Below are 27,042 nucleotides of genomic sequence, written 5' to 3'. Positions count from 1 at the left end.
TACATTTCAGTCTGATTATTTCAAATTCTGTTTGCCTTGATATAAAGATATACGGATATTATGATTCAATCTAAGAAATGAAAAAAATATGCCTAGGCAATCAACATGTTCAGCTTGATTCAAATAATGTAAATTCGATTTTGGATGTATTTGCAGCAGATATCACTGGCCACATTTTGCTTCAATCTTTTTGAAACATGAAAAGCAAAAAGACTAGGGACCTTTTTAATAGAGTTATGTGTGACTTTGACTGATGACTTGGCTCCCTTTATGATAGTTAGCTGGGTAACCATAATTTGATAAGGGTTCATAGTTTACAGAAATAATAATCTTCTATATCTGCTCATGGGAGTCACATGGGAGAAGTTATTAGTGCTATAATAACATTAGTATATTCTGATACGTGGTAATATTCTCAATGTATTTTACCTCCAGGTACTCCCCTTTTGGTATCGCCTGTCTAATCTGTGGGAAAATCATTGCCATTAAAGACCTGGAACTGGTCGCCAGGCAGCTGGGAATGTACATGATTACCGTCATCATTGGTCTTATCATCCATGGGGCCATCTTCTTGCCGCTACTGTACTTCATCATCACCAGGAAAAGCCCTTTTTCCTTCTTGGCGGGTATTTTCCAAGCTTGGATTACTGCCCTCGGTACAGCTTCCAGGTGAGTTCTCCTAAGTCATCTTTGCCAGGCAAAAATTTCCTGAATATTTTTATATCTCAATGTAAAATATATTTTGTACTGTGTGATGATGAATTTTATTACCTCTTGAAGGATTATATAGTTCACAGAACACGTATTTCTCTTTAACTTACCAAGACTCACTTTTAATTGAAGATCAATTTGGCTCCATGTTCTTTGTCTCCTGCCATGGCAACTTGTAAAAGAATTAGGTTGACCAGATAAATGTCCTTCAACCACTCAGCATGACTATGGAACCCAACTGTTCCAGAGACCAATAACCTTGCACTGGTCCTTTATGAAATGGTATCTTGAAGATGGGCAAAACTGACACAGGATATTTTTACTTGGAATTAAGCTTTAGGTGTATTGATGTGGGTGTCTAGGTGGTTTAAAAATAGGTTTGTATGAAAATAGTTCTGGGCCTTGTACAATGGTCTTTGGACTTTTGACAATGGTGTGAGTTTGAGATGCTTAGGAAGATAAAGATATGACTATAAACATGTATGGGAATGCAATACCCGCTAGGGGTAAATAATAGACTATCAACACGGACCTTGTAGTTGCAAAGGGCTTGCTGATGCTGGACATCCACCAGTTAGAAAATGGGGTCTGTCCAACTAACTGCAGGTTCTAATACACATTAAACTGGATTTATTAAAGCTCTCTGGACAAGATAGACTATCATGGGAGAACCTGTGCAAACCTGGAATGGATCAGGACTTGGAATGAAAACCTTTGCCAACTAGCAAATTATTTTTTGGAAATCCATTGTATGTTTGACGGATCACCCAGGTTCTCCCTTGATAGTCTAACTTTTATAGTCTTGGAGAGCTTTATAAATCAGGACCACTGTGAGAAACTTATTCTGTGCAGTAAATTCAGTGCAAGCAATCTTAGTTCTGGAGATCGACTTGTCCAACTGTGTAAGATGCAAGATAGTGCTGGAATCTGGTTATGTTAATATTTTACCTTTTAATGGGATATCTGTTGTTATTTCTAATTTACTTGGTTTACATTAATATATTTTTTGCATTGCTTAGCTTCTGATCCAGCACTGAGTGTATAAGACAAATGAAACAATGGGAACAAGGTCTCTGCTTCCCCTACAGAAAAAGCAGCACACAGTTAATGGTATTACAAGGTCACATCTCCCTCCTTACTCCTTCTTGAGAAGTTTGGAAGTTGTTAGTTTAGTAATAGGAGACAACCTTTGACTGATACTTTACAGCTGGAGGGTATGGAGGCCCCAGTCTACCAGTAGCTGCACATTAACTGGTGTTTATTTTATTTGGCAATAACAGAACAAAAACGTTCCTTCTGCTGCAGCGAATATCTCTCGATTGCGCTGCCATTCCTTGCTTCAGCAAATTTAATTTCATGGTTGGTGCTCGCAGGTAATCTTTACAATCTCCAAAAAAAGAAAAAATGTAGATTTTTTGCTCTGGCTGATTTCAATTCCGAGAGGTCTGAACATTCATCCTGTGCAGTTTAGAATTGTATCCTGTTCAGATATATCCATGTGTGTGGTTGTAGCCCACACCGGCTTCTTTTTGTCTACATTACATGTTTTACATGAAGGTGGAGATTAAAAAGGTGATAACGCATCTGCTTTCTATCCACTGAATTGGGGTTTCGTCTGTTCCATATATCATTATAACGGATCTGATGAGTGCTAGGGTTTCCAAGAACAGCCAACGGTACTCTCAGTTGCTTGATGTGAAATGGTAGAGAGGCAAAGAGGGCTCTTTGGAGTTGATTACCACCATTGAATTGCATTAATGTGCACAACAAATGCATTAACACAAAATGGTGTACTTGGTTCAGTTTTTTTATTTGGCACTAAACTTACCCTACCAGTGCACTTTGGCACAATTTAGCCAAAAAGTGCTACATTTCTGGGCAATGTGATGCATTGGGGCTGCTCATTTGTGCCCAACACATGACAACTGCCACACTCGTAAATATTAAAAGAAGGCAGCACACAATCATAGGTGTTTGAGAAAAAGAAGGATAAGAGAAGAACAGCTTTTTGTCAACTGAAATAATTTACTAAAAGTATATAGGGGTAACATACTAAGCTAAACAAAGCTTGGCGGGGCTACTGGTAAGGTGTGGTAAGGCTACTGGTAAAATGTGTATAAAAGAAAACCAAATGTAGTGAATATGCAAAAATTATCCAAAAGATTGCTGAAAGTTCGGAGAAAATATAGTTGTCTCTTTTAACCGATGCGTTTCGCCGTATGGTTTCCTCAGGGGAGGGTAGAGACGTAACTAGCTATTTAACATAATGAATGCATCAATGCAATACTTGGAAGGCATAGACTATACATAAATAATTATATATACAAACATAGGCAAATGTAATTGTAAATTGAATTGGAATATATTGTCAACATCACAATAAAGAGTAATGATGCATAACACCAAATACCTTTTGAGTGAATGGATATGAAGTCTATGTAAAATAAGTGAGAATGTAAAGCTATATAACTATATGTAAAATAAGTGAAGGTGTAATGTAGGCTTACTTGAAGTTCCAGGATGACAACAAGAGTGGAAATATTGGGGATTAAAAGGTATGGAGTGAATCCTCAAGATTTCCACTCCTCATGCATTCTCTGAAATGTTGGTTTGAAATGCTCCATGATCATGATCGGATATCAATAAATTCAGGGCAAGCTAAGACATCATGATGCCAAGGCACAGCTGATTATGCAAGGAGATGCTGATAGGAAGTAAGAGTTGTATGTATGTATGTATTTTGCCATTTGCTATCACCCTGAAGTGGAAACTACCAGTATGTGCTATTGGAGGAAGCATGGGGACAGTTGAATGGGGAAGAAGGTTGACTAAACATACTTGTATACCTAGAGTACATATATACATGAAATCTTTTTATATTGTAACAAAGTACAAAAACAATTTTTTACAATGTTTTTGCCATTGCACAGGATTTATATACCATTTATTGTTGTCTGCCTTGCAGTGCCGGAACCCTGCCAGTCACTTTCCGCTGTCTTGAGGAGAACCTGGGCATTGACAAAAGAGTGACAAGATTTGTGCTTCCTGTTGGGGCCACAATCAACATGGATGGTACAGCTCTGTATGAGGCTGTGGCAGCCATCTTTATTGCCCAGATGAACGGAGTGATCCTGGATGGTGGGCAAATAGTTACAGTAAGGTAAGTCACAAATTACATGAAAAAGACCCATAATGAAGATTGGAAATTGTTATAGATGGTAAGATTTCACTCTAGCTCTCACAAATCTTACAATCAGGTCCATAAATTAGTCAGCGGGTAAGTGCAAACAGATTCTCTGTTCTAGGTTTACAAAAATAGAATTTGATTGGTCCTTTGGGATTTGTAATTTTTTGTAAAAATAGTGATAAATTCTTCCTGGTGTCCAGCCTTGGCTGCAATGATAAGTGCAAGTATTGCCATTAGTAAATACCAAGTTTAAAAGATTCAACACTTAAAATATTGAGGAACCTTATTTGCTCTATTTTTATGTGTTTTTTTTTTTTTTTTGTTTCCAAGTTTGACGGCGACATTGGCCAGTGTTGGGGCAGCCAGTATCCCAAGTGCAGGTTTGGTTACCATGCTTCTCATCCTTACGGCTGTTGGATTGCCCACCCAGGACATTAGTCTTCTTGTTGCTGTGGATTGGCTATTGTAAGTATAAAAGCTCTGAAATGAATTACTATTGAATAAATAGTATTATTGGCCATTCAAGCAGTCATTTGCTTCTGTTTGGTATGAATTTTGATACTTGAAGATCTGCCAATATCTTTTATCCAATGGGCCAAGAAGTATCCAAGATCTTCTCGTTGCAAGGGCAGGTTCATGGCACCCACAAGCTCTAGTTTGGGGTTCACTCCTTGGTAGTGATTGGATCAAAAATATTGTTCTATTATAATACAAACACATGTGAGTACATATTTTTAAGGCAAAAAATGAGTGAAAATAATCTGCACAAAAAATTCATGATCCACACCTAACAATTAGAAGGATTTTTTATTCTTAAACAACAAAATTCTATTACAAGTCACAAACCACTCCATAAATAACAGACACAGCATAAAACCCCAAACCAACTATCTTTTCATGTAAACCATGTGTATTGTGGGTTGTCCCAACCCTGTCACTTTTTCTTCATACATGCGTGTGAAGATGTTTTTGATTTTCAACAAATTTATAGGATGGCCAAGAGTAAGTACCGTGGTGTATATGTTACCAAACCTATAATGCGCACTGGAAGGTCATCTTCTCTGTTAGCCTTCCCACCCTAGGATTCTGGGAAAAAATGATCAAATTACTAAAATCTTCTCTTGGTGAACATCACTAATGCCTTCAGGGAGATTACACACACAATCAGGACCTGATGAGAATTAATTGATTTTCTCTTGTGCAAAATTGTGGTGGCAGGGGTTCTAGCAGGTTGTTTGTAAGAACGGAGGCCATAGGACATAAGGAAGAAAGCTATGTTCTTGCATTAGGAATACATTGGGCAATGCTGCACAATGAAGCCCAATGCTGCTGATGACCTATCCTAAATCAAATCCATTAGATCAGTGTTTCCCAACCAGAATTCCATGAAACACTAGGGTTTCCTCAGAGGTTGCCAGGGAATCCTTGAGCAATTGGCAGATTGTGACCATGGGGTCAGTTTAGCTGATACCAATCTTTTTTTTGGCTATCAGTAAGGGCGTCATGACCAGAAACTTCCACACCCCTAACCCCCAAAGTTCTTGATATTGGGTGCAATGTAAGAGACATTCTTCCTTCTGACCGCTACACTAATGTTCTGTAAGTTGTGAATATCGTGATTATAACATGGATTTCCTGAAGACCTGAAAGTTCTTTCAAGGGGTTCGCCCTTGTTAAAAAGGTTAATAAACACTGCATTAGACCATCTCCTAAACTTTCTCCTTCTGATATCTCTTTTTGGCATATTCTCCCCCAGGGACCGAATGAGGACTTCAGTCAATGTCGTTGGTGACTCCTTCGGAGCTGGCATAGTTTACCATCTATCCAAGGAAGAGCTAGAAAATCTGGACAAGCAGCATGCACAACAGGAACTTGAAATGACCAAGACTCAGTCCATTTACGATGACATGAAAAACCACAGGGAGAACAATTCCAACCAATGCATTTACGCAGCGCACAACTCTGTGGTAGTCGACGACTGCAAGGTACCCTTCACCTTTATGGATATCGAGACCTGTATATAGACTGCATGCTCCTCCCTTTGCATCTGCATGTACTGTATATTTTGCTGTATGGTTGTGGTGTTTACTGTTACAACCGGCCAGGTCACCCCCAATATACTGGTTAGGACTAGGAGGGTAACATTGCAACAGGAAGAGAGTGTTATCTCATATTGCTACAATGTATCATGGAAGGAAAAAAAAACAGTGAGCAATGCATTCTGGGAGTGCTGCTATCCTGCTTGATTAGAGGGATCAGGATTTGTAATTTCAATAAAAAGTAACAATCGTGCAGCTAAGTGCACAAACTCAGTGTTAATATTCTATAACTTATATTGAATTAAATTGTGTTAAATAAGGACTTAGCTTAGCACTGTCCACACTGGTAACATGAAATGACCTAATGAAATAGAGAAAAGTGTGACCTTGGGGATTGGTAAAATAACCTTGGAAAAAAATGGTCTTTGGGATCAGGAAAATTTTTACATTGTTGCTGTTTAGGATTTTCTTTTTTTGGCATTCTTGTAGACAAACTGCAGGTTCGGGGCGAAGTTGTGCATATTTTAAAACAAATAAAACAATAAGGACTGTGGAATGAAATAAATAAAGCATATTCATATTAATATTAGTAAAAAAAGGACCATCAAAAGGGTAGTGCTTCTATACATTGGTCAGTAGTGGAAAAGTATTTGCTTAGGTTGGTAATCAGGGCAAAAATGCTCCCCTTAAGTGGGTGGTAAGTGAAGGACCTCCTTGATTAGTAAACAGTGTAGAAGGACCTCCTTGCATGGGTGGTGAGCGAAGAACAGCTAATTAAACTGGTGGTTTGTGGATAAAATGCTCCTTGAATTGGTGGTTAGTGAGAAAATGTCCCTTACAGTAATGCAGTTTTGGTAAGTGGAAAAAGTCTCTCCTACCTAAGGGTCTAGTACACAAGTGCTTCCTTACATTGGTGGTTAATTAAGTATTTTGGTATTGGTGATCAGTGAAGAAGGACTCTTTACATAGGTGGTAGGGAGTGAAGACTTTATTTACACTGGTGGTTAGTGAGAAAATGTCCCTTACTGTAGTGTTTAGTACACAAGTGGTTCTTTACATTGCTGGTCATGTTCGTTACTGGTAACCAGTGAAGAAGGACCCGTTACATGAGTGGTAGGCAGAGAAAAGTCCAATTAAGCAGAGAAGGAGTCCAAAAATTGCTTCTTTAATTAGTCAGTGAGACATTGGTAGTAAGGGGAAAAGTACTCCCTGACATTGGTGGTCAGTGGAGAAATGCTTTCTTACTTTAATGGTCAGTGAAGGGTTCCATTATTGGTGAAGAGTGGAGGATGACCTTCTTACATATTGATAAAATAACATTTACATTGGTGGTTTGGAGAAAAGTACCTCCTTACATTGGTGGTCATGGGAAAATGCTTTCTAACATGGTAGTGAAATCTCTAATATTGGTAAAGGGAGGAACCCCATTATACTGGTGGCCTGTGGAAAAAAATGCTCCATAATTGGTGGTCAGTGAGAAGAATGCTTCCCTTACAGATAGGAGAAAAGATAACTGGTGTGAATGGTATTTTTTTAAAGTGGGAATTTGTATATTGTTCAAAGAACCTCAAGCAGCTTTTGGAGGAACCCTAGAGCTCCAATGAACTCTGGTGGAGATAGGCTGGTTAATCACATGTAGAATATTGGCTTTGCTATGGACGCTGTTGAGCCATCAGATGCTTGTTTAATGCTTGCTTAAGTTGAACGGAAATGTTAAGGGAAAGTATACAAACACTATATAAGCTTTTAAGCACACAGTTTAGGCAGGTAGTTATATATAAAGTGGTACCACTGTGGTTTGTGGAACCAATACTGAACCCCAAAGCTCTGAAGATCATTAAAGTGCACAATGTTCAAAACCCTTTATAGGCACATGAAGCAGTGCAGTTCCATTGCAATTTTTTTGAAGCTCAATGCAACATGTTGGGTTCCACCATGAACCACTGCCAAAGATTTGAATAGGAGGGTATACCAACCATATTAGCAAAGTTGAGAGCCTTGGAGCAGGTATTCTACGTTTATCAACCTCCTATCAAAATGCAGGCTGATGGAGTTTTTATGTATATTTGAATATATTAGCCAATACTGGTTAATATGGTATGAATGCAATTTGTTAAGGTTTACCTATTTATTTCAGGTATATAGTGTTATGAGATAATAAGGAGTATAATGCAATAAATATTTTTATTACATTTTGATACTTGAAGATTTTTTGCTGTATATAAATTGATATTTCCTACAGTTAGTATTAGGTGAGTTTGATGTTACCCAACACCACATCCTTTCCGAAATACATTTGACTTCAAAACAAGGTATGATATAGAATACATCCTGTATATAAAATACACTATAGCTCAAAAAGTGAGTTTTTGTTGCTAACCACTAACCACAATGTAATATTTAGAGACGTGACCCTCTCCTGAGAGTCTGGGGAAGAACCTGTGTTGAGCAATTGTACTTTTCTCTATCTCAGCTCACTAACAATGACTCAGAACAAGTTTCATATGGGCCACTTTATAATGTTTGGCTGTATCAGTCGCTCGTTAAAACCAATTATAGAGAACAATTTGAAGGAAAATAAGGTGTGGTTTTTGCTTTTAACATGTATATTTTGCTAATGGAGCTTGTATCGCAAGCAAATTAAAAAGTAGGGATTGCTTTACTAACCTGCAGACATAAGATTCATCACCCAGTCTAAATAAACATGATGAATATCTCTATGGGTGGATTACTAGTATTTCAGTTTTTGCTTGGGAAGAACAGATATTTCTGCACCAGCGTAGAGTCATTGATAGTAGGCTGGGTGGGGTGGAGAAGATCAGTTTGCCACTTTTCCCAACAGAATGGAGTCAAGTTCCAAAATGGTAAAGTGTGTTTGGAGCACTTACTCTTGTATGACATTGTTGTATATTAAAATGGTCTAATCTGATTAATTAAGTATTATTCACTATTCTCTATGAAGGGTAAAAGCAATGTCAATGTTGGCATACCTTCCTTTTATTGAAGTTTATCCCTGCTGAATCGTACATCCCCCTGTACTCCCAGTGCCACCCATTGTAGTTCCGGCTCAGTCCTGAATAGTGTCTTGTTTCACTTTGCGTGGCCAGTCAAGGAATACTTTGCATTCTGCAAAAATGATGCAATATATTGTATGGGGAAATGCTAGCTTCAGTTTTGTCAAATATTGGAATGGGATGGGACCTTACATACGTTTTACACAGGAATGGAGATAGGGAAGTGCAAAATGTACAGCTGCAAGAAGGCCCTCATCAGCCAACAGAGGCCACACAGGGACCCCAAGTTAATTGAGCAGGTGAACCCTAAAGAGGAACTAAACCCAAAAGTGCAAAAAAATACACTCACCTTCAATCCCGCAGGGCAGTCCGATGCCTCCGGGGGTGTTCTGTATCAGGTCCCGCATCGTCCCGGCATCCGGGAGGCGTGATGTAGGTATCCCGGGGGGCTTTGCGCTCCCATTCATTCTCGACCGCCTAGGCCAGGGGTGTCAAACTCAAATACACAGTGGGCCAAAATAGAAAACTTAGACAAAGCCGCTGGTCATATTTGAAGTTTATTGAAAAAACTGAGTACGTTTTTCCTTCTCATTAGATATAAAACCTTTTCATATGGAAACAAAGAGGTTTTGGTTAACATTCAATCTGGAACAAGCTTATAATAGAGAAATAGCACCACTAATTCTCTGCGTCAATGAAACAGTCCAATGCAGGGCCACGTATAAGCAAAGAGGCCCCAGGTCTGATGCTGGGAATTGTAGTAGCGGTGCTATTTCAATGCAGCACTGGGCCAGCTGCAATTCATATTTAGAATTCCTTTGGGGGCCAAAAAAATTCCTTTTGGGGGCTAGATTTGGCCCTCGGGCCAGAGTTTGACACCCCTGGCCTAGGCAATCGAGAATTAGGGGGTGGTGCTGCACCCTTTTTTTGTTTAAGAAAAAAAAAAACAACAACAGGATTTTTACCTTACATAAAAGGGTTGTTTACCCTTTTGTGTAAAGTGAAAATTCTGATTATAGGTACACTTTAAGTCACTTCAGCACAGGGTCCTACTGTTAACTACCTCCATTTGCTAAACCACTGTTTCTGCAAAGATGCAAGGACAACTACAAACAGCATGAGCTTCAAAACCACATTTGGAAATATTTTTTAGGGAAATGAATTTCTACGTCTTACAAAAATTTAAATAATGGCCCCAAACTTGTTCAATCAGCAAGGAGCAAGAGCTTTAATGTTTGCTGGGCGACAGCTGTTACTCAATGGAAGGCTTGCATACTGAAAGCATTGCGTTTTGCGAACATCAAGCCTAATACCGCATTTCCCTTGAAACTTTGATTGAGCTCTAAAGCCTAAATCCAAAATGAAAACAAAAATGTCCCATGACATGGCAATAACCCCACATTACAAGGCTTAAAATGCTTGTTTAGGTCTAGAAAGACAGAGTTCCTCACTCCTGCAAGCTCCTCCTCTGTGTGATTGATCCCCTGCAATCTCTTCCATACGAGGCTCCAAGCGGTGGTCATAGCCACTTGTGTCACCCTCTACAAAGCAGGACCAATAGTCGTACATTGTATGCTGATGGCCCACCTATATTTTGGAGATTAGATGGAACAGAAACTGTCATGGTAAAAGACCAGTTTTAGGGCAAATTGGGCAATAACACAGTTCTCCCACCTTCTCCAGGGTCAAACTTATAGAATGGTTGGGTTGCAGGGATCGTGAATACTACCCGCACCTATATTTGTGCAGGACCCTATTTTGTCTAAAATCATCCCTGCTTATAGTGCAGAGGTAGTCCCATTAGAAGAAAGTATTCTAGTCTGGAGTTCAGCTTCAAAACAGTCCTTGCAATGTATGATTCAATATTTTAAGTCAGCCTTCCACCCTATGTCCCAATACAGGTTATGTGACTTTAGTGGCATGCAGACAGATATTTCATTAACTCATGTCTTTTGCATGCCAACAAAATTGAAGCAACATTGGCACTGTAAGTCTTCCACCCCTTGGCAAGCTTCTTCCCCAAAACAATTTAATAAACATGAAACTGTTAATTGCTCAACAGGGAACAGAAGGAAGCAAAAAATAAACACAACTAATTACCATTCTAATGCTTTCTTCTTACTAATTATGCTCAGGTTATTCTCTAGCAATATCATGCACATCAATAGAATGAATATTGATTTATGTCAGCCCATAGCAACTAATCAGAAATCAGCTTTGATGTGCCCATGGTTCACGTCTGCGCACAATGCAACAATGGCACACGCAGGGTGTTTACAGAGTTTCATTGTCATTGCGGTTTGTGCACTACAATGCGGACAATCTTTGTGCCCCAATAGAATAAGTATGGCACGTTTCTCGGGTCTTTAGGTTCTTCTTGATGCATTACAACCTATTCAACATGTCAATAGCACATCATTAGTCATTTCATGTGGGTAGGTCTTCCATGATACAAAGTAGCAATAAAACAGTCCTAGAGGTGACAACACCTGGCGTATGTGCTCCCACAATACCTCTGTAATTGAAACACTGTGCCTTTTTTGCTGATTGAAGGGTTTGTAACCTATGGGATGGCACCTTTACACCAACTTCTCCAACATCAAAGAGGTTATTGAGATGCCATATGTACATATATATAAAATGTATCAAATATTCATAACAATAGTGTTGTTTTGCACATAGAGTTGGCCATTTTGTTCAAAAACAATACCACCTTCCTATATATTAGTTAAATAAAAGAGGCCATATACTGGTTAACGCAACAAAATAGCCTCCATCGATGTGCCCAAGCTTCAATTTATTACTAGCAGCTGCCAGTGTCTATGTGGCAGTCATGTATTTTAATATATTTGGGGTAGATTGGCTTAAATTGCATGGTTTATCTTGTAAATAATGCTTTTTTTCTATGTTCATCTTTTCATTGTAACTTTATATCTTTCTTTATGTTTTTTTTTTTCTCTTTTTTTTGTAATGCATGGACATCCCTGCCCATCCCTTAAGGATTGGAGGGATGTTTGTTTTGAAATGTTGGTGCAATTTGTCATTTTTCCATGTCCCAATGCTCTCACACATGCAGTTTTTCCATCGTGTCGAGTACCAGTCGTGTCTCTAAATGTTGTGTACACTACGAGGACCTTAGCATGTAAGGTAAGGAGCAGAACTCCTGGTAGGAGTAGATGTAGAATACTAGTGTCTTCTTCTAAGAATATAGCATCATGTTTGGTTAAGGTTGGGAACCCAATTATTGTCCCTATTCCCTGTGACCACACATCTCGAAAGCGCAACAAAACCTGTAGCTAAATATTAAAAAATCATGATTGCTTTCCACTTGAAGTTAAGGCCTTGAATTCTTCTATCTCAAGGAACAAAAGTATTATGTATGATACCACCTCAGTTTGACACAAAAGACTCTAGCTGTGTAAAGACAGTTCTCCCCTGAGAGAGAAGAATACTGGGTACAGGGTCCCGAAAATGTCTGATAACCATGATAATAATAAACTCCTAAAATGATTTGTTAAATCCATAGCTACAGTGGATACAAAAAAAATTCAACCGCTTATTCTTGACTACACTATGGCTGGGTTCAGACTAGCAGTTCTTGTTACCTAAAACCACTTGCAAAAAATTGTTAAGGTGGAACAAAACCCATGTTATTCACCTGTCCTTGTTCCCTGGCAGGGCACTGCCATCTTCTTTTTTATTCTCTTCTGGTAGACAATCTTTGTCATAATTCCTGCGTAGACGAGTAAGAATTCATTATTTCCTGCATTTGCAGAGGAAGTGAAACTTTAGTTCCAATTCAACTTTGGACCAAATGAATCCATTCATTATCCTTTAATTTACAAGGTAGTATGAGGTAGGAGTATATGTAGAATACTAGTGTCTTATTGGCCCATTATTGTGGGCCAATAATGTCATTTTTACAATGTTGCCCCTAGTCCCTGTGACCACACATCTCGAAAACCCAACAAAACTTGTAGCTGTAAATTAAATGTTCATGATTGCTTTCTACTTGCAATTAAGACCTTGAATCTCAAGGAACAAAATTATTATGTATGATACCACCTCAGTTCGTCATATTAGACTTGCTTAGCTGTTTGAAGACAGTTCTCCCCTGTGGGATCTATTCATTATCCTTTAGTTGACAGGTAGTATGAGGTACCAGCATTGTGGCATGTCTTATGGACATAACATGCTGTGTTGGGCAGTTTGCCCCCTCCATAGACTTGATTTGGTGGCACTTGCAAAAACACATAATAACCCTTGTGCTTGTGCAGGTGGTTACTGCCTCCAGGTTCATATTGTTTAACAGTAGGCACCTGGGGGAGGTAAGTGTTAAGTATAGGGGAGTTATGTTGCATTAAATACTGCTAGTCTTAACCCAGTCTTTTAATTATTTGCCATTTAATGCGAGAAGATGAGATACCTGGATAAGATACCTGGGGGCACTGCCATACCTCCTCTTGCTCTTCATTTGTGTTAGTGATTAACACATAAGTGCAGTTACTCCTATCAACCAATCAAAATCATATTTAATTATTATAAATATCAATAATTGGTTGATATGTATAACGATACACAATGTTTTGCAGCAGCCTATTAAAAAAAGCTGGATGATTTAAACATATTGGTTATAGAGTATTTGGAAAGGGAATGTTTTAGCATGACATGTCCTTCCATCATATAAAATATTTAAAATGTAGTCATTACATTTTGGTGGAAAGCAATATATATATATATATATATATATATATATATATATTTTTTTTTTTTTTTTTTTTTTTTTTTTTTTTTTTTACTCTTGAACTGGGGATTTTAGGCAAGCAGATACAATCACCTTTAGTTTTGCAGTCCACACTCTCAGATGTACCAGTGTTAATGTGATTTAGTTTTCTAAGATGATTCTTGGTAAGTTAACCCATGAGGTTGTGTTAGTAATGCTAGCTGCATAATTTTTTTGTACATTTGTATATAATCAATCTGACATTGTTATTGTTCATATCAACATTTTAAGAGTAATAGAATACCATGAACACTGGACAATTCACAAAGCTCAAACTATTGTGGTGCTCTGCACATTGACTGTGCCTAGTTTAGAGAACATGATGTGTGAGAAGGTACATTTGTTCTGTAATGTTCATGAATTCTTCATATCCATCCGTTGCGGAAAAGCATCTGTATTTTTAATACATTAAACCTATTTACTAGATATTTCTGCTTGTCTTGCTGTGTCTCCTGGAGCATGCTTTTGCCTTGTGTGAATTTGCTGTACTTTATTGCATGCTGCTAATATCTATAAATCCTGCTTGCCTGTCTGCATGGAATATCCTAACCTTGCTCTATGATGCCTCTTACTAATAAAAAAGAATTCTGCGTTTTGAGAGGTTAGTGAGTGGAAACCAGCAAATGCAGAATTTACACATACATATTGTACATTACCACATACACTTCAGTTGCTTAATAAGTAAGCACGACAACCAAAATCTAGCATTTTCAGAAAAAGAAGAAGCAAATAAAGCCTCCATGCCTCCTCCAAAATAGGTTTATTTAAAAAAAATACAAACAAAAACCAACCCTTAGATATGGTGGATGTGTTATATTTTTTGTTGCCTAAATACAAAAAACTATCTTGTCAGAAATCCAACATGTCTGTGCACTGACCTGAAATCTCAAACAATGGTATTAGCCTTTGCACTTTTTTTTAAACTAAAAGAAAACATTGCGTCCTATGTACTAAAGATGAGAAGAAAGGAGGGGTTGTTGTGTAGTCCAAATTAGTACAGCCTATTGTGACAATATTACTTCTCCATATGTATGGTGAGAATGCTTTGTCACCCAAGGTCAAGTAGTGTGTTAGTGGTCAGACCGCCAGAAGAAAATAAAGGTAACAAAATCCTGAACAAAGAAAGCTAATGCAGCTGCCTCATCTAAAGAATTATTAGCTGGGTCTAGGTCCAATTCATGTCTGTGGTAGAAAACCATTTGGTTGGCTGCTCCTGGGTTCATAGCTGTTTTGCTCTCAGAAGTGGCAAAATGCAAGAAAGGTTACACAGTTGCAACTGTGGTGCAGTTTTTTTCAAAAGCAACCATGGGGCCAAAAGAGACCTGTCGCTTTCTGGAACTGCACCATTATCTGCCGAAGCCATAAACAACCAGATGGTTCATAACCACTCCTATTCACTTAAATGCAAGTGTTTGGGACCATGGTTGAGCCTACGGTAGAACACTGTGGTTTTTGGGGTTCTGAAATGACGCCTAAAGTGGTCCAACAGTGAATGTCAGATCTTGCCAAATAGATTTTTTTGCAACACTTCCATGTCACAGCTACACTATACTTCAACATTATTCTTTACTCTGAAAGAAACCCAAATGTAAATGGAATTAGGTCCCTTAGACAGCAATGTTGGCTTGAGTTACACATCTTTACATGCTAGGCTCCCTCAGAAAATGGATGCTAGGCAAGTGGAAAATTTTGTCCATGGGTTTTGTGGGCCTCCTGGACTAATGGACCCATGGAAGCTGCCCCTAAGATTAAAGCTTAACTCCAACGTTCATTGCTTAGAAAATTAAGCTTCTTATACCAGAAGCTTCAGCAAGTCAGATAGAGGCTCATCCTATTTCTTAGATGAAGGATAGCCAGCATCATCTAGCCCTTTATGCCCTACCCTGACATAACTAATGGCAATGTGTACGCAGCCTGCCCAGGAATGCCCACTTCTCCAGACTGATATTGACCCATCAGGGTAATTTAAAGTTTGAATACCTTCTACCAAGTCTCAGTCTACTGCTTGTATCATGGCCAAGAGATCTTGAGAGTAGTAATGAGGCAGGGTGCTGTAATTTTTAAGGGATTCCTCTAGCCCTTTCATTAGCAACATTGGGAAAAGCATGAAGACCCAGAGCCAGGTGTTGTCCTTAGTATAAAAATAACAATCAACTATGAAAACACATCCCCAGTGGCCTACAGTACCCTTCAACTAGATTGCTCTGCATGATGTCAGATCTGTGCAAGAAACCATTACCAGGAATATTATATAACTTATGTCTCAGCTGTGTTTTGCTGTGCACAAGCAAATTTGCAGAATTTTGCAAATCCTAGCAGAAAACAAAATAATAATATCTAACTACTTCATGTGACTAAAGCATGGAATATAAAAAAATTGCTCAAGCTCGAAACTTGCTCAAACTTGAACAAGCTCTTGGTTTTTTTATTTATTTTATTTTTTTCTTGCTAAATCTTCTTCTATTTGATGCTTTGCTTTCATTTCAGCCTTAAAGGACTACTAAAGCTAAAAAGGAATTAATCTCTCATTAAAAAAATCATTAGAAGGGGGGCAAAGAAAAATCAGCACAGGAAAATTGATGAGTTGCCAGCAGGGACCAATCAAATCTGAGTTCCTGATAACAAGACCAAAAAAGAGCCCTGTGCTTTTATTTTCTTTGAAGGCTCCAACTATGAAATAAAAGCAAACATACTTTACATGTAAAAAAAATCTCCACACCTCAAAAATATAAAATATTTAAACCCGAGGGAAAAAAAAAAAAACATAGGGTTTGTAATTCTTTTCAGAGTTTATGATTTAGAGCAGTGGTCGCCAAGTGGTCCACGAGAAAATTTTGCAGGTCCACAAGAAAAATTACCTGGCCGTTACGCCCCCATTTCCCATCACAGGCTCACACCCGCTTGCTAAACAACCTGGGGGGACAGTAATGCAGGGCTGTGGAACAACATTGTGTCCATAAGGCGGACATGATCAGTGGGGTCAGGAGAAGGATCAAGCTGATTATGTCCTCTGTTTGGACACAACTTTTGTTGTGTCCACAGCCCTGTGACACTGTCCCCCAGGATGTTTAGCAAGCAGGTCTGGGCCTGCACTGGGAGAGTGGGTGGGTTCAGGCATCATCACATCACTTTGGGGGAAGTTTCTTCCCCTTTGAGTGTTACTCGACTCCCCGCATGCGCAGGATTCACATTTATGAATGTAGTGGTCCGTGAGGTCCAAAAGGTTGGAAACCACTGATCGAGACCTGCAGGGGTGTGACCTCATGCAGCTTGGTCACTAGCCCACCCAGCCTACTTCTTGGACAATGACATGATAAACTCCTCTTTCTACTTCTCCTTTTTGTAAACATATTCAGAAAGGTAGACTGACAGCACTGTGTAATGAAGAAGACTGATTACTTGTCCCAGAGCATCTCCTCTACCTATACCCAGCCTGAATGTTGCTGAGTTTAGGATCGCATGAGGCTGCTATTAACCAAGATTCAGAAACATAGTATTTATATAATATTATACCCCCAATTAATTTCAGTAACTGCCTGTAGTTCATCAAGCATACCCAGGCATAAAATTCTAGAAATAAAAAATATTGTATTGAAATTGAATTTTGATTGATATTGTAAAATGCCAATGAACCACCCGATCACCACATCTTGTTTCCCTGCGGAACCTCCAAAAGTGTACCAAAGTACTTTTAGCAAAGGAATCTCCATAAGTGTACCAATGCAAAGTTGCACCATAGACACAGACTATGAGTGACCATGTAGCCTCACGTAGGGTGTAGTCTGGGACATACAACCATATGTTATTAGGTTGATGGAGCTTTAATGTCTACCTCCACCTTTGTTCCAATTGCCACCTTTGTTCCAATTTAGTATACTGCTAAGTTGTTTTAGGATGCCACCCAAACTGCCATAATGTTTAGTGCCCTGGTTAAGTTTTTTTATAAGGTTTCTCTCTATGCTCTATAAATAGACTCTACAATTTTGTGATTCTAAAATTGGACCTCTAATTCCGACATTACGGTCCTTTAATGCTAGAAAAAAACCTGACACCTCCATATTATGACAGTATCCATTTGGTTGAGAAGAAACTCAACGAAGCATTGACTTCATTAAGGCAAACCATTACTATTGAACTCATTACCATGTTGATAGTCACCAGACAAAGGGGAACCACTGTTACACAATTTGGTAGGCCCCTTCAAAATGGCTGCCTTCACAATGTGCTGTGCACAGGTCCTGTTTAACACTAAACTATTATTTTTTCTCTCAGTGTGCTTTCAGCATTCCATATTGAACATAATACATTTCTTACATATATATCATAAACATACCGCACACATGAACTGTAGGGACCAATAAAAAATCACAACACAGATAGCAAAGGGCCTATGATGTTGTTTTTTTCAAATCAGACCATAACCTTGATCATTTTTAGGTAACACTGGCAAACAACGGCAAAACGGCAGACTTCAACGCTGTTGTGGAGGAGACTCAAGAAGCGTAAAGAGTTCGGGAAAGGCCACCGCTGCAGCCTGTCTTGGTGAAGAGAGTCAACGTACAGTATAACATGACTATCTCATAACTACCATTACCCCACAATAATCTCTACTGCCACAAAACCTTTTTTTGGGCCTCCGAGTTTCGCAATATGCAAGAGGGGAATACCAGATCAACAATCAATTTGGGGTGTCGAGAATGTATGAGTGAGCTCGCGCCTCATTGTATGGACTCAGGTAACAAATAAACAAAAGGTACAAAACCCTGCAGCGCTGGGGAGGATATAATTGCAGAACAGTGTTCACTACATTCCGTTTAATAGTTGATCTCCTATCAATGTCAGGATCTGCATTCTTTCTTCATAGTATTACATAGCTCTTGTTACTCAGTGACCAGTATGTTTACACAGTGCACACTACTGAGCCGGTAAATCTGCCTATCATGTCTTATGTTATACTTCTCAACATTTTAAAAATATTCCGTTCAGTTTTTAAACAAACCCAGTCGATATTTAACCAATAACAACAACATTTTATTCAGACCACACCCATTTATCGCAAGTACAGCCCCCTAGGAGCTAAAATTACCTAACTGTCTTGAAAAAATAGAGATTACTTGTCTTAATAGAGAGCTCTGTTGGGTTAATTTATAAATCAGTGAATTTGAGAATTAATGAAACGTTTTCTAGTGGAGATCTTTAAGGCCAATGTGTTTCAATGACAGTAATGGTTTCTCCATCAGAGAATGTTTCAATGACGGTCAGAATTACTGCTTTATTAATAGACCCCTATATATATATACATATACCTGCTGGTCTATATATCCTATAGACCAGCAGGTAATCACTAATATGACAGTCTTCCTGGTACACTATTAACATAATCAATAGAAAACATACTCTTTTTGATTATTTATAAATATATATATTATTATTATTTGACACCCTTTAAAGAGTTACCAATTTTTATATACATATGGTCCTTAAGTATAATTACCTTTATTTAAAATTAATATATTTTATTCCTATTTAAAATAATATTTCATTCTTTAAGGTGTTAGCATCAGTTACTCAAAGCACAATATTTATATCTGCTTGTATTTTATATTACTTCAAACTTCCTAGAAAAGGTTTACAGTTCTCATGGTTACTGAAGCACATATAAAAGACCTTGTAAATAAGGCCTTCAATAAAAAAAAATTATTTATAGGCACTAATTCCTGGAAAAAGTAACCCATGTAAACCAGTTACCGTCCCTGTTGTATTGAATTGACTGCAGCAGAGACAAATTGGTTGTGATGGGTTAATATACTGGGGTGTAGTGTTTATTTCTTGATTAAATAAGTGAAAATGCATTAGGTATTTAGGTAAGAAGAAAAAAAGAGGAAGTGGAGAAGAAAGTAGCAGGGTTTCGGGCCTAAGAGCTCTCTGTTCCCATGACAACCAATTAGAACAAATAGCAGTGGCTTCTTGTTTATCGTAGACCACAAAATGTATGGTTTTTTTAGATACTTTAGTGCAGCCATTCTAAACCAGGGTTCCGTGGAACCCCAGGGTTTCTCTAAAGCAGTGTTTCTCAACCAGGGTTCCTCCAGTGGTTGCCAGGGCTTTCGGCAACAATGAGCAATTTTGACAGAATGACAGGGGGTATAGGGAGCTGGAATATTATGCATTTGGGGCACCCACTTTATATTTGCCAGAAGCAACGTATATATGTATATGTCATGTAGAGAAGATGTTTCTCAAGTAGGGTTCCTCCAGAGGTTGCTATTGGTTCCTTGAGCAATGAGCAATTTGGACCAATTTGGACCAAAAAGGTCAATTACAATTGACACCAATTATTTATTCGGCTGTCTGTAAGGGTACAATTCTTTCCACTGGCCAGCCATATAAGAAGCGTGGATATAGTAATCATAGAAGGGGCTCCTTGATATCTGGTTTCACCTACGGAGTTTCACCTATGTTAAAAAGGTTGAGAAAGGCTGCTCTAGAGATTGCTAGAACTGTGGTTGACATTTTCTGCATGTCTGCATCGTTCTGGAGCCATCACCACTTGGCAGTGCCAGCTGCTTGACTTTAATAATGTTTTTGGTTGTCTATAAAGGTGGCATTATTGCCACCACTGTAAGAGATACGTTCTGCCCCTTGCCACCAATTTAAGAGGCTTTTTTCCAAACTAGCCCACAAAAATTTAGTTTTAGCCGGGGTTCCCTGAGACCTGAAAATTATTTTAAGTGGTCCTCAAGGGTAAAACAAAGTTAAGGAAGGCTGCTTTGGCATATGGGGCCTAGTATTTCTGCTGGCCATAGCATCTAGATTGAGGATAAATGGAGATAAATGATTGGTTGCTATGGCAACATCGGCCCGTTCCCCCAGTTCTCCACATTCTGTGATGCCACAAATATATACTGAGTAGGCATCAAGGCAAAAGCAGTACAACGATAACCATCAAACACGTTTGAGAGCAGGAGCTGCTTTTACCACCATGTTACGTAGAAGATAACAGTCTATGTAACATGATTTAGAAGCACAGTTAGAAGTATTGTAGAGATCTGCAGCAATCACATCCCCACAGGAATCCCCAAGCCTACAGCTCCAACACGTCCCTCATTAAAGCCTGCAGGGTGATGAGATTAGGTTAGTGGTACCCTGGAGACGGTTGCCATGAAAACCATGTATTAGCGCCTGCCTCGGCACAGCAGTACAAGCGTTAGCGATGCTGTATTTAGATAGCACAGGTGATGCTACAGTTTACAGAGTGCAAAAATAGATTCCTTCCTCACAAATAGGGTGATGGGTTCACAGTATCTAAGGGAGTTTATTTTAGCAGTCAATAAAACTAACAGGTAGTCAATAACATCACCGCTGGTAGACTCAAAGCATCAAAGGTCATCAAAGCATTCTGTATTGTCTTGTCTCTACAAACACAGTTTATCTTAAAAAACAATAATTATTTTTAAGATTTTTATCATATGAAAAATTAGCTCTTGTAGTTTACCCAAATGCGCTAATTGCTACAAGGTTACTTTGTGTTCACACTACTTCCTTATTAATTGCACCGTACACATAGTAAACCTTGGTATCCAATCAGAAACCTTAAATTTTTTCCAAATAATCATTTGACATATTTAGACAATGCTGTGCTTCTTCCAGGTTACCTAAAGAGGGGTGTAGTTAAAAGTAATTTGGGATTGATTTACTATAAGCTTACAATAGGTTATTGGCTGTTCATCTAGCAAAGTAAAACATTATTTTGCAGGGGAATTTTCCATTAGCTTAGTAAATGTGGTGACAAATCGCTTTGCAAATAATATTCAATCGTGCAAGGAATTGTAAAAATATTGCACTTGATTTATTAGTTGAGGTCATCAAAACTTCATCTCATTCACTAAGATATTGGAAATCCCTTTCAAAGGTGATACATTGCTTTGCCAAATGAACAGCCTGTATTGTTTTAGTAAATCAACACGATTGAGTTATGCCACAAGATACCGGGGCTGATTTAGTTGGTTCACTTACCAAGATGAATATCACCGTGCAAGGGAATAATTTACACATGCAAGAAAATAAAAAAGATGACCTTCACCTCTATTAATAAACCTATAAAATATACCCTTTACGGGGATTATTCACTTTGCTATGTAAAAAAATTCAAATCTTTCAGCAAATCAGCCTGCTGTGTCAAATTCCTACACAAAGTTTGAGCCTCATCTATAAAAGTGTCGATACTGTCCCCAGCTTACCAAGACTGTATTTTAGGTTCAGGTTAGGTTCTAGACACCGGGTGAGACTCATGTTGTTGTATATGTTTGCTTGATATTATTTTTAATCATGGTTGAAGCACAAATAGATAAAGCACAAGAAAAATAACCAAAAGCACAGAATAATGGTAATAGTGCTGCTTTTTCCAACCAATACATCCTTACCAAAGGTCAGCAATATGACCCAAGGTAAAAAGGATGCATTGTCCTATAGGATACAGAGTACAACAAAGAGAATGATGTATTGTGCCGTGTTGTACCCAGACATCTTTCTACACATGCCGTATGGTAAAAGTGTTTTGTAACTCCCAGTTTTTTCTCTATCATGTCAGTACAAAAAATACAGATTTAATGAACTGCTGCAGTTCTCTTAGGAATTTATTTTTCCAGGCAGGACAATATTCCAATTTTTGCACGTACTTGACAAATACCAGCTTGCCTGGGTATTTGTAGCACAGATACGACTCAAGCCAACACTGGATGAGTTTAGGAGCTGATTGTGTGGACAATTGCAATAAGCAGTCATGCATCAAAATATATCAAAACATTTAAAGGGGAGGTCCAACTCATACAAACTTTCCTGCAAACTCAAAGCATAAATATAGATATATATAGATTTACATTCTTCCTTAGTTGTCTTGGGGTATAATGGAAACAACAGCCCAGCAGCATAGCAAAATCATATCCTATGGAAAATGTATATAGGCAGCTTTCCTCCAGAGCCTTTTACAATTAAGAATTGGAGAACAGAAAAAGTTGAGCACAGTATTTAATAAACAGTTAACAAACAAGAAGATGTTGAGTAGACAAAATTGTCTCAAAATGGAAAACCCCTTAAAGAATAAAGAACTCAAAACAAGCTGAAACGTCGAAGAATGCAAATTGTTTTGGTTGGTTTACTTATTTACATATTACTGTAATGGTGTCAGACATTATTCAGAAATCACTTGCTTCCAAAATGGCCTCCCAGCCAGCTGCAGGCCCCAGACTGACTTAGGCCCTAGGGCTGGCTTGTGAGTAGTTTAGGCCTGTAGTCACAAATTTCATGCTAATTAATGCTAAGGTGATTAGTCTAAACTCATTTAGTAAATTAGCCCAATAGTGTTGTTGAAAAGGCCTCATTTCCCAAAGTGTTTGGAAGAGGGACTTTTCCTAATGCTTCTTGCCACTAGTCAACTGCTATGGGCAACACACTGGATTCTTCTTTCACCTACCGTAGGAGTGTTTGGAGGAAGAATACTCCATATTGCTTCTTTCAACTAGTCAACTGCTAGGGGCAATGCAACCATTTCTTCTTTTATCCAGGCTAATAAATTCAGCCTTCTATGTTAGACTTCCAGAATATATATAGACAAGGCCTAAACTCTAATTTTTTGTGAATGGATTACAAGTTTAAACATTCCATTGGTATGTGTACCCTAGTTGTACGTCGATGGCAATAAACCTATTGTCTAGGCCTTCTTAGATACCAAGTCATATAGTTTACACAATGAAACATTTGCCTTTACAATTAAGGACCAAATATTATGGGAACAATAATTTTTCTTCTTCTGAAAAATGCCCCATGCCGTACCAGCTAATTAATACATTCCTTTTTTATATCAACACCTTCTTGGTGAGTAATTAACAGCATATTTTTAGAAGTTACCAACTCAATCTTTCTTCCATTCCATTTTATATAAAGGAAAAGGATGACCAAGGTATATTTTGTTACTACTTTGCTAAACTATTTGTTACAATTGTTATAATATTTTTTATTTTGGTCTTTTATATTATTTTTACCTTTTAATTTTATTATTTTTTTGCAATTATAATGCTGGCCTTACACATACATCTCATGGGATTGCAAATTGAACTCTAGGAAAACATTGTGGCTATTTATTCTTCCTTCTGGATCATCGACTGATGTTTGCTAACATGAAGTCATTTGTATGAGTCTTTTAAGACCTGGAGGTTAAGTAGCTGGCCATGGGATGTTAAATGCATCCAACTGAGCACTGTCAAGTCATTTAATGTTCTCTTGATAACCCATTGTATAAATAATTGTCACTGTCAACCGGTGTCAAATCCCAAGAAAACATGTGACCCTTACTTCTCTACCATTATTGGATATAATGATTGCTTTAACAAAAGGATTGAGCTTTCCAGAAGAGTGCTCCAGAATGTTTGCTCTGGAATGATTTTCATTGCAAAGGGACAATCTGGAGTGAAAACCAACCAAATGAAACTCCTTTCTTTATTAAATAACTGAATCCATGATTTATTGTTTCTGTGTATATATGTGTATGGTCAGCATTGGGGCCGATTTATAGGATTTGATTGGCTTTGAAATTGCTAAAAAGTAGGACAAATGCCAGGGAAAAAAGATCTTGACAATTGTAAAACTGAAAGGAGTATACCAGTGAAAAAGTAAAAACAAGATTTTAATGCATTTCACCTTTTTGAAGTTACTCCTCCAACATAAAAGCGAATTATTATACTGATTTGTACTCCTCTTCCTACTTTTAAATAATACAAAACAAAAAGTTTAGGGTGTATTTTTTCAAATAAAGTATAATAATTAATTTTCAATTATTTTTGTTAAGTTCAACGTTTTCTTAAACCATACATCCGTCACACCTAACATAAATTGCTACACCTTTGATTTCTGCCCTTCAATTTCTTTCTTCTGCTAATCTTAAAAATGAAGTACAGTTTATATTTTATCATGGGATCAATGCACATTTAGACCAGGACCTTCCACCATTTTCTCAAATATATGGTTTTCCCTATTACAGGTTCACTTTAAAGTAACTTTTCCAATCCAAATTAACTATTATGTGATCTACATACCCAATAAAATGTAAATTTTGTGCACAGATGGAAGGTTGATTTCCTACAAATGGATGAATAGAGATTGAGTTGGTTACTAATACCGATAAATAGTTTTTAATGCTACAAAAGATAAATATTTTAGAATAAGAAGCATGAAATTCTAATAGACTCATTTATAAACAGTTTGTGCCAGCATGCATTAGGTGCACTTTGCCTGGATTTAGTGTGTATTTTATCATGGGAAAGGTTCACAATGCAGTAAAAATATTACAAATATATAAAAGAGGAAACATTGCTGGGCTTTTTTAACAGGACAGGGTAATATGCGTATGGGCAGTAACCCAATCTACCAATCAGAATTCATCTTTTCTGTCCAGAAAGGTAGATTTGGTTGGTTGGTTGGTTGGAGTCCTTGCCATTGGCACACCTGTACCCTGTCTGGTTATAGAAGTCCAAGACATAACAGCTTCCAGTTTTAATTTGGGAAATAACCCAATCTTCTCCCTCTACCCCTATACATCCTAACGTGTATATACATATACATATATACAGCTGGTGTTTTGTAAATATATTTCGAATGTGTCTCACGGTTTCTGTAAGCGACAATGCTTGTGATGTTAAATTGATGATAAATCATGAAGTGACAACTCCAGATTGTGATGTACAATGGCCGTAACAATGGGATATTTTTTACTTATTTATTTTTAATGATTTTTTTTTTGCTAATCAGTGGCTTAGTGATCTAGATGTGTTATAGAAAAGAGATTATAAAACTAGCTAGAACATTATTATGTAAATTGGCATGTTACAGCAGTAGACAGATATGGTTAGTTTAAGTAGCACAAATGTTGGTAATTTTATAGAATAGATACAAATATTGTTGTTAATGCCTTCTAGGGCATCTTTACATCCCAAAGGGCACAACAGATTCCATGTAATTGTGGGACTTTTTGTTTTTTTAGCAGCCTGCAATATGGGCCACGTCACACCTTTCAGCAGGTAATACCCCAAAATAAAACATGTTAAGCTCTGCCCACTTGCCTGACCCAATACTATCATTACAGTGCCACAGAGACTTATTTCAGCTAGGAACTAGACTGCCTTGCCACCTAGATGGTAAAAATGGGTTCTTGCTGTCAACCTTAATAATAGAAAATTAATAGGGGTCTATTTTTTATCCAAGCTAAGGTGGCATTGTGAAAGAACAACTTTACTTTTATACCAAAACCCACCAGTTCACCCTTCCTAGTTCCCTTGCCCAACCTACACAATAGTACAACAGTCATCCTGCTGATTTGGACCCTATGATTCCTTCTCATGTATATTTTTATGTTAGTCAATTAAGTGTAGAATTCCACATTGGTCGTCTTTGCTTTTGGCCAGGGATCAGGAGATATTTGCAGGTATTCAGATACTTGTAAACCTGACAGTCAGGCTTATAGTTAATTTTGGAAACCTATCTCTTATCTCTGCTAATTCGTTTATTCCGTTTGGGTTACCTTATTGTCTGCTATATCACTTTATGTAATTATACTTGACAAGCTAGTAAAAATGTTAACTTAAAGATGTGAATTAATATTCCAATTCAATAAGTAAAAGGGAATTAATATACTGATTTGTACTTGTGTAAAATTATCGAAGTAAATCAAGCTGTTTTTCTAAGCAGGAAATGCTTAAAAAATGTGTGTAAAATGTTAATTAGATGACTTTTCAATGGGAAACTCCGCCCTTGCCTTGTGTTTCTCTGTTGACCTATAGATTTTCTCCCTTGTGATGTGTCTGTTGTTTAGTGTGATTTACCTTCCGAATTTCAGGTGTAGAGAACGTTGCTCTCAAACCGTGTCACATCATTTTTCTGTAACTTATGTATAAAACTGGAAATTCTTTATACAAAAACAATATGAATATAATATACTTTGCTAAGTGTCGTACCTCTGATGTACATATCAATAAATGTTGGTATATAAAAATTTTTGTTCTTGTGTCTTTTGTTTCAAACGATTGATGAAAAGTATTTAATCAGAGCCAATTATTTCCAGGCAGCTCCAATCAAAAACTTTCCTTCCATTTCACAACAATGACAGTCGATGGAATGCATGTAGACGGGGATCAGTGACAAAGAGACCACAAGAAGGTCAAAAATTAGGAGATATAGCTAAAGGTGAAAACAAAGATTTTGTGTGATGTCTTCCAGTGAGGGTTATAAAAATTTTAAGACCCTGTTGATCCCGTGACC

The 27,042-nt window shown here is 37.8% G+C and overlaps 1 protein-coding gene across 2 annotated transcripts in view; it reads left to right on the top strand.

Moving 5' to 3' along the window:
* Positions 1-26,776, top strand: part of SLC1A2 (solute carrier family 1 member 2) — an 82,346-nt gene extending 55,570 nt beyond the window's left edge. Inside the window, exons 7-12 of one of the 2 annotated variants that reach the window (XM_072422117.1) lie at positions 436-669; positions 3,677-3,871; positions 4,229-4,363; positions 5,655-5,883; positions 12,028-12,098; positions 18,172-26,776. In XM_072422117.1, the coding sequence (XP_072278218.1) occupies positions 436-669; positions 3,677-3,871; positions 4,229-4,363; positions 5,655-5,883; positions 12,028-12,063 (829 nt within the window). In that variant the 3' untranslated portion in view covers positions 12,064-12,098; positions 18,172-26,776. The remainder of the gene's footprint in view (positions 1-435; positions 670-3,676; positions 3,872-4,228; positions 4,364-5,654; positions 5,884-12,027; positions 12,099-18,171) is intronic. The other variant, XM_072422116.1, reaches the window with a different exon arrangement.
* Positions 26,777-27,042: the final 266 nt, after the last annotated feature.

The sequence above is a fragment of the Pyxicephalus adspersus genome, chromosome 9 (assembly GCF_032062135.1).
Source record: "Pyxicephalus adspersus chromosome 9, UCB_Pads_2.0, whole genome shotgun sequence".
NCBI lineage: Eukaryota > Metazoa > Chordata > Amphibia > Anura > Pyxicephalidae > Pyxicephalus > Pyxicephalus adspersus.
Note: the sequence above shows the minus strand (reverse complement) of the source record. Positions and strands in the feature narration are given on the sequence as shown.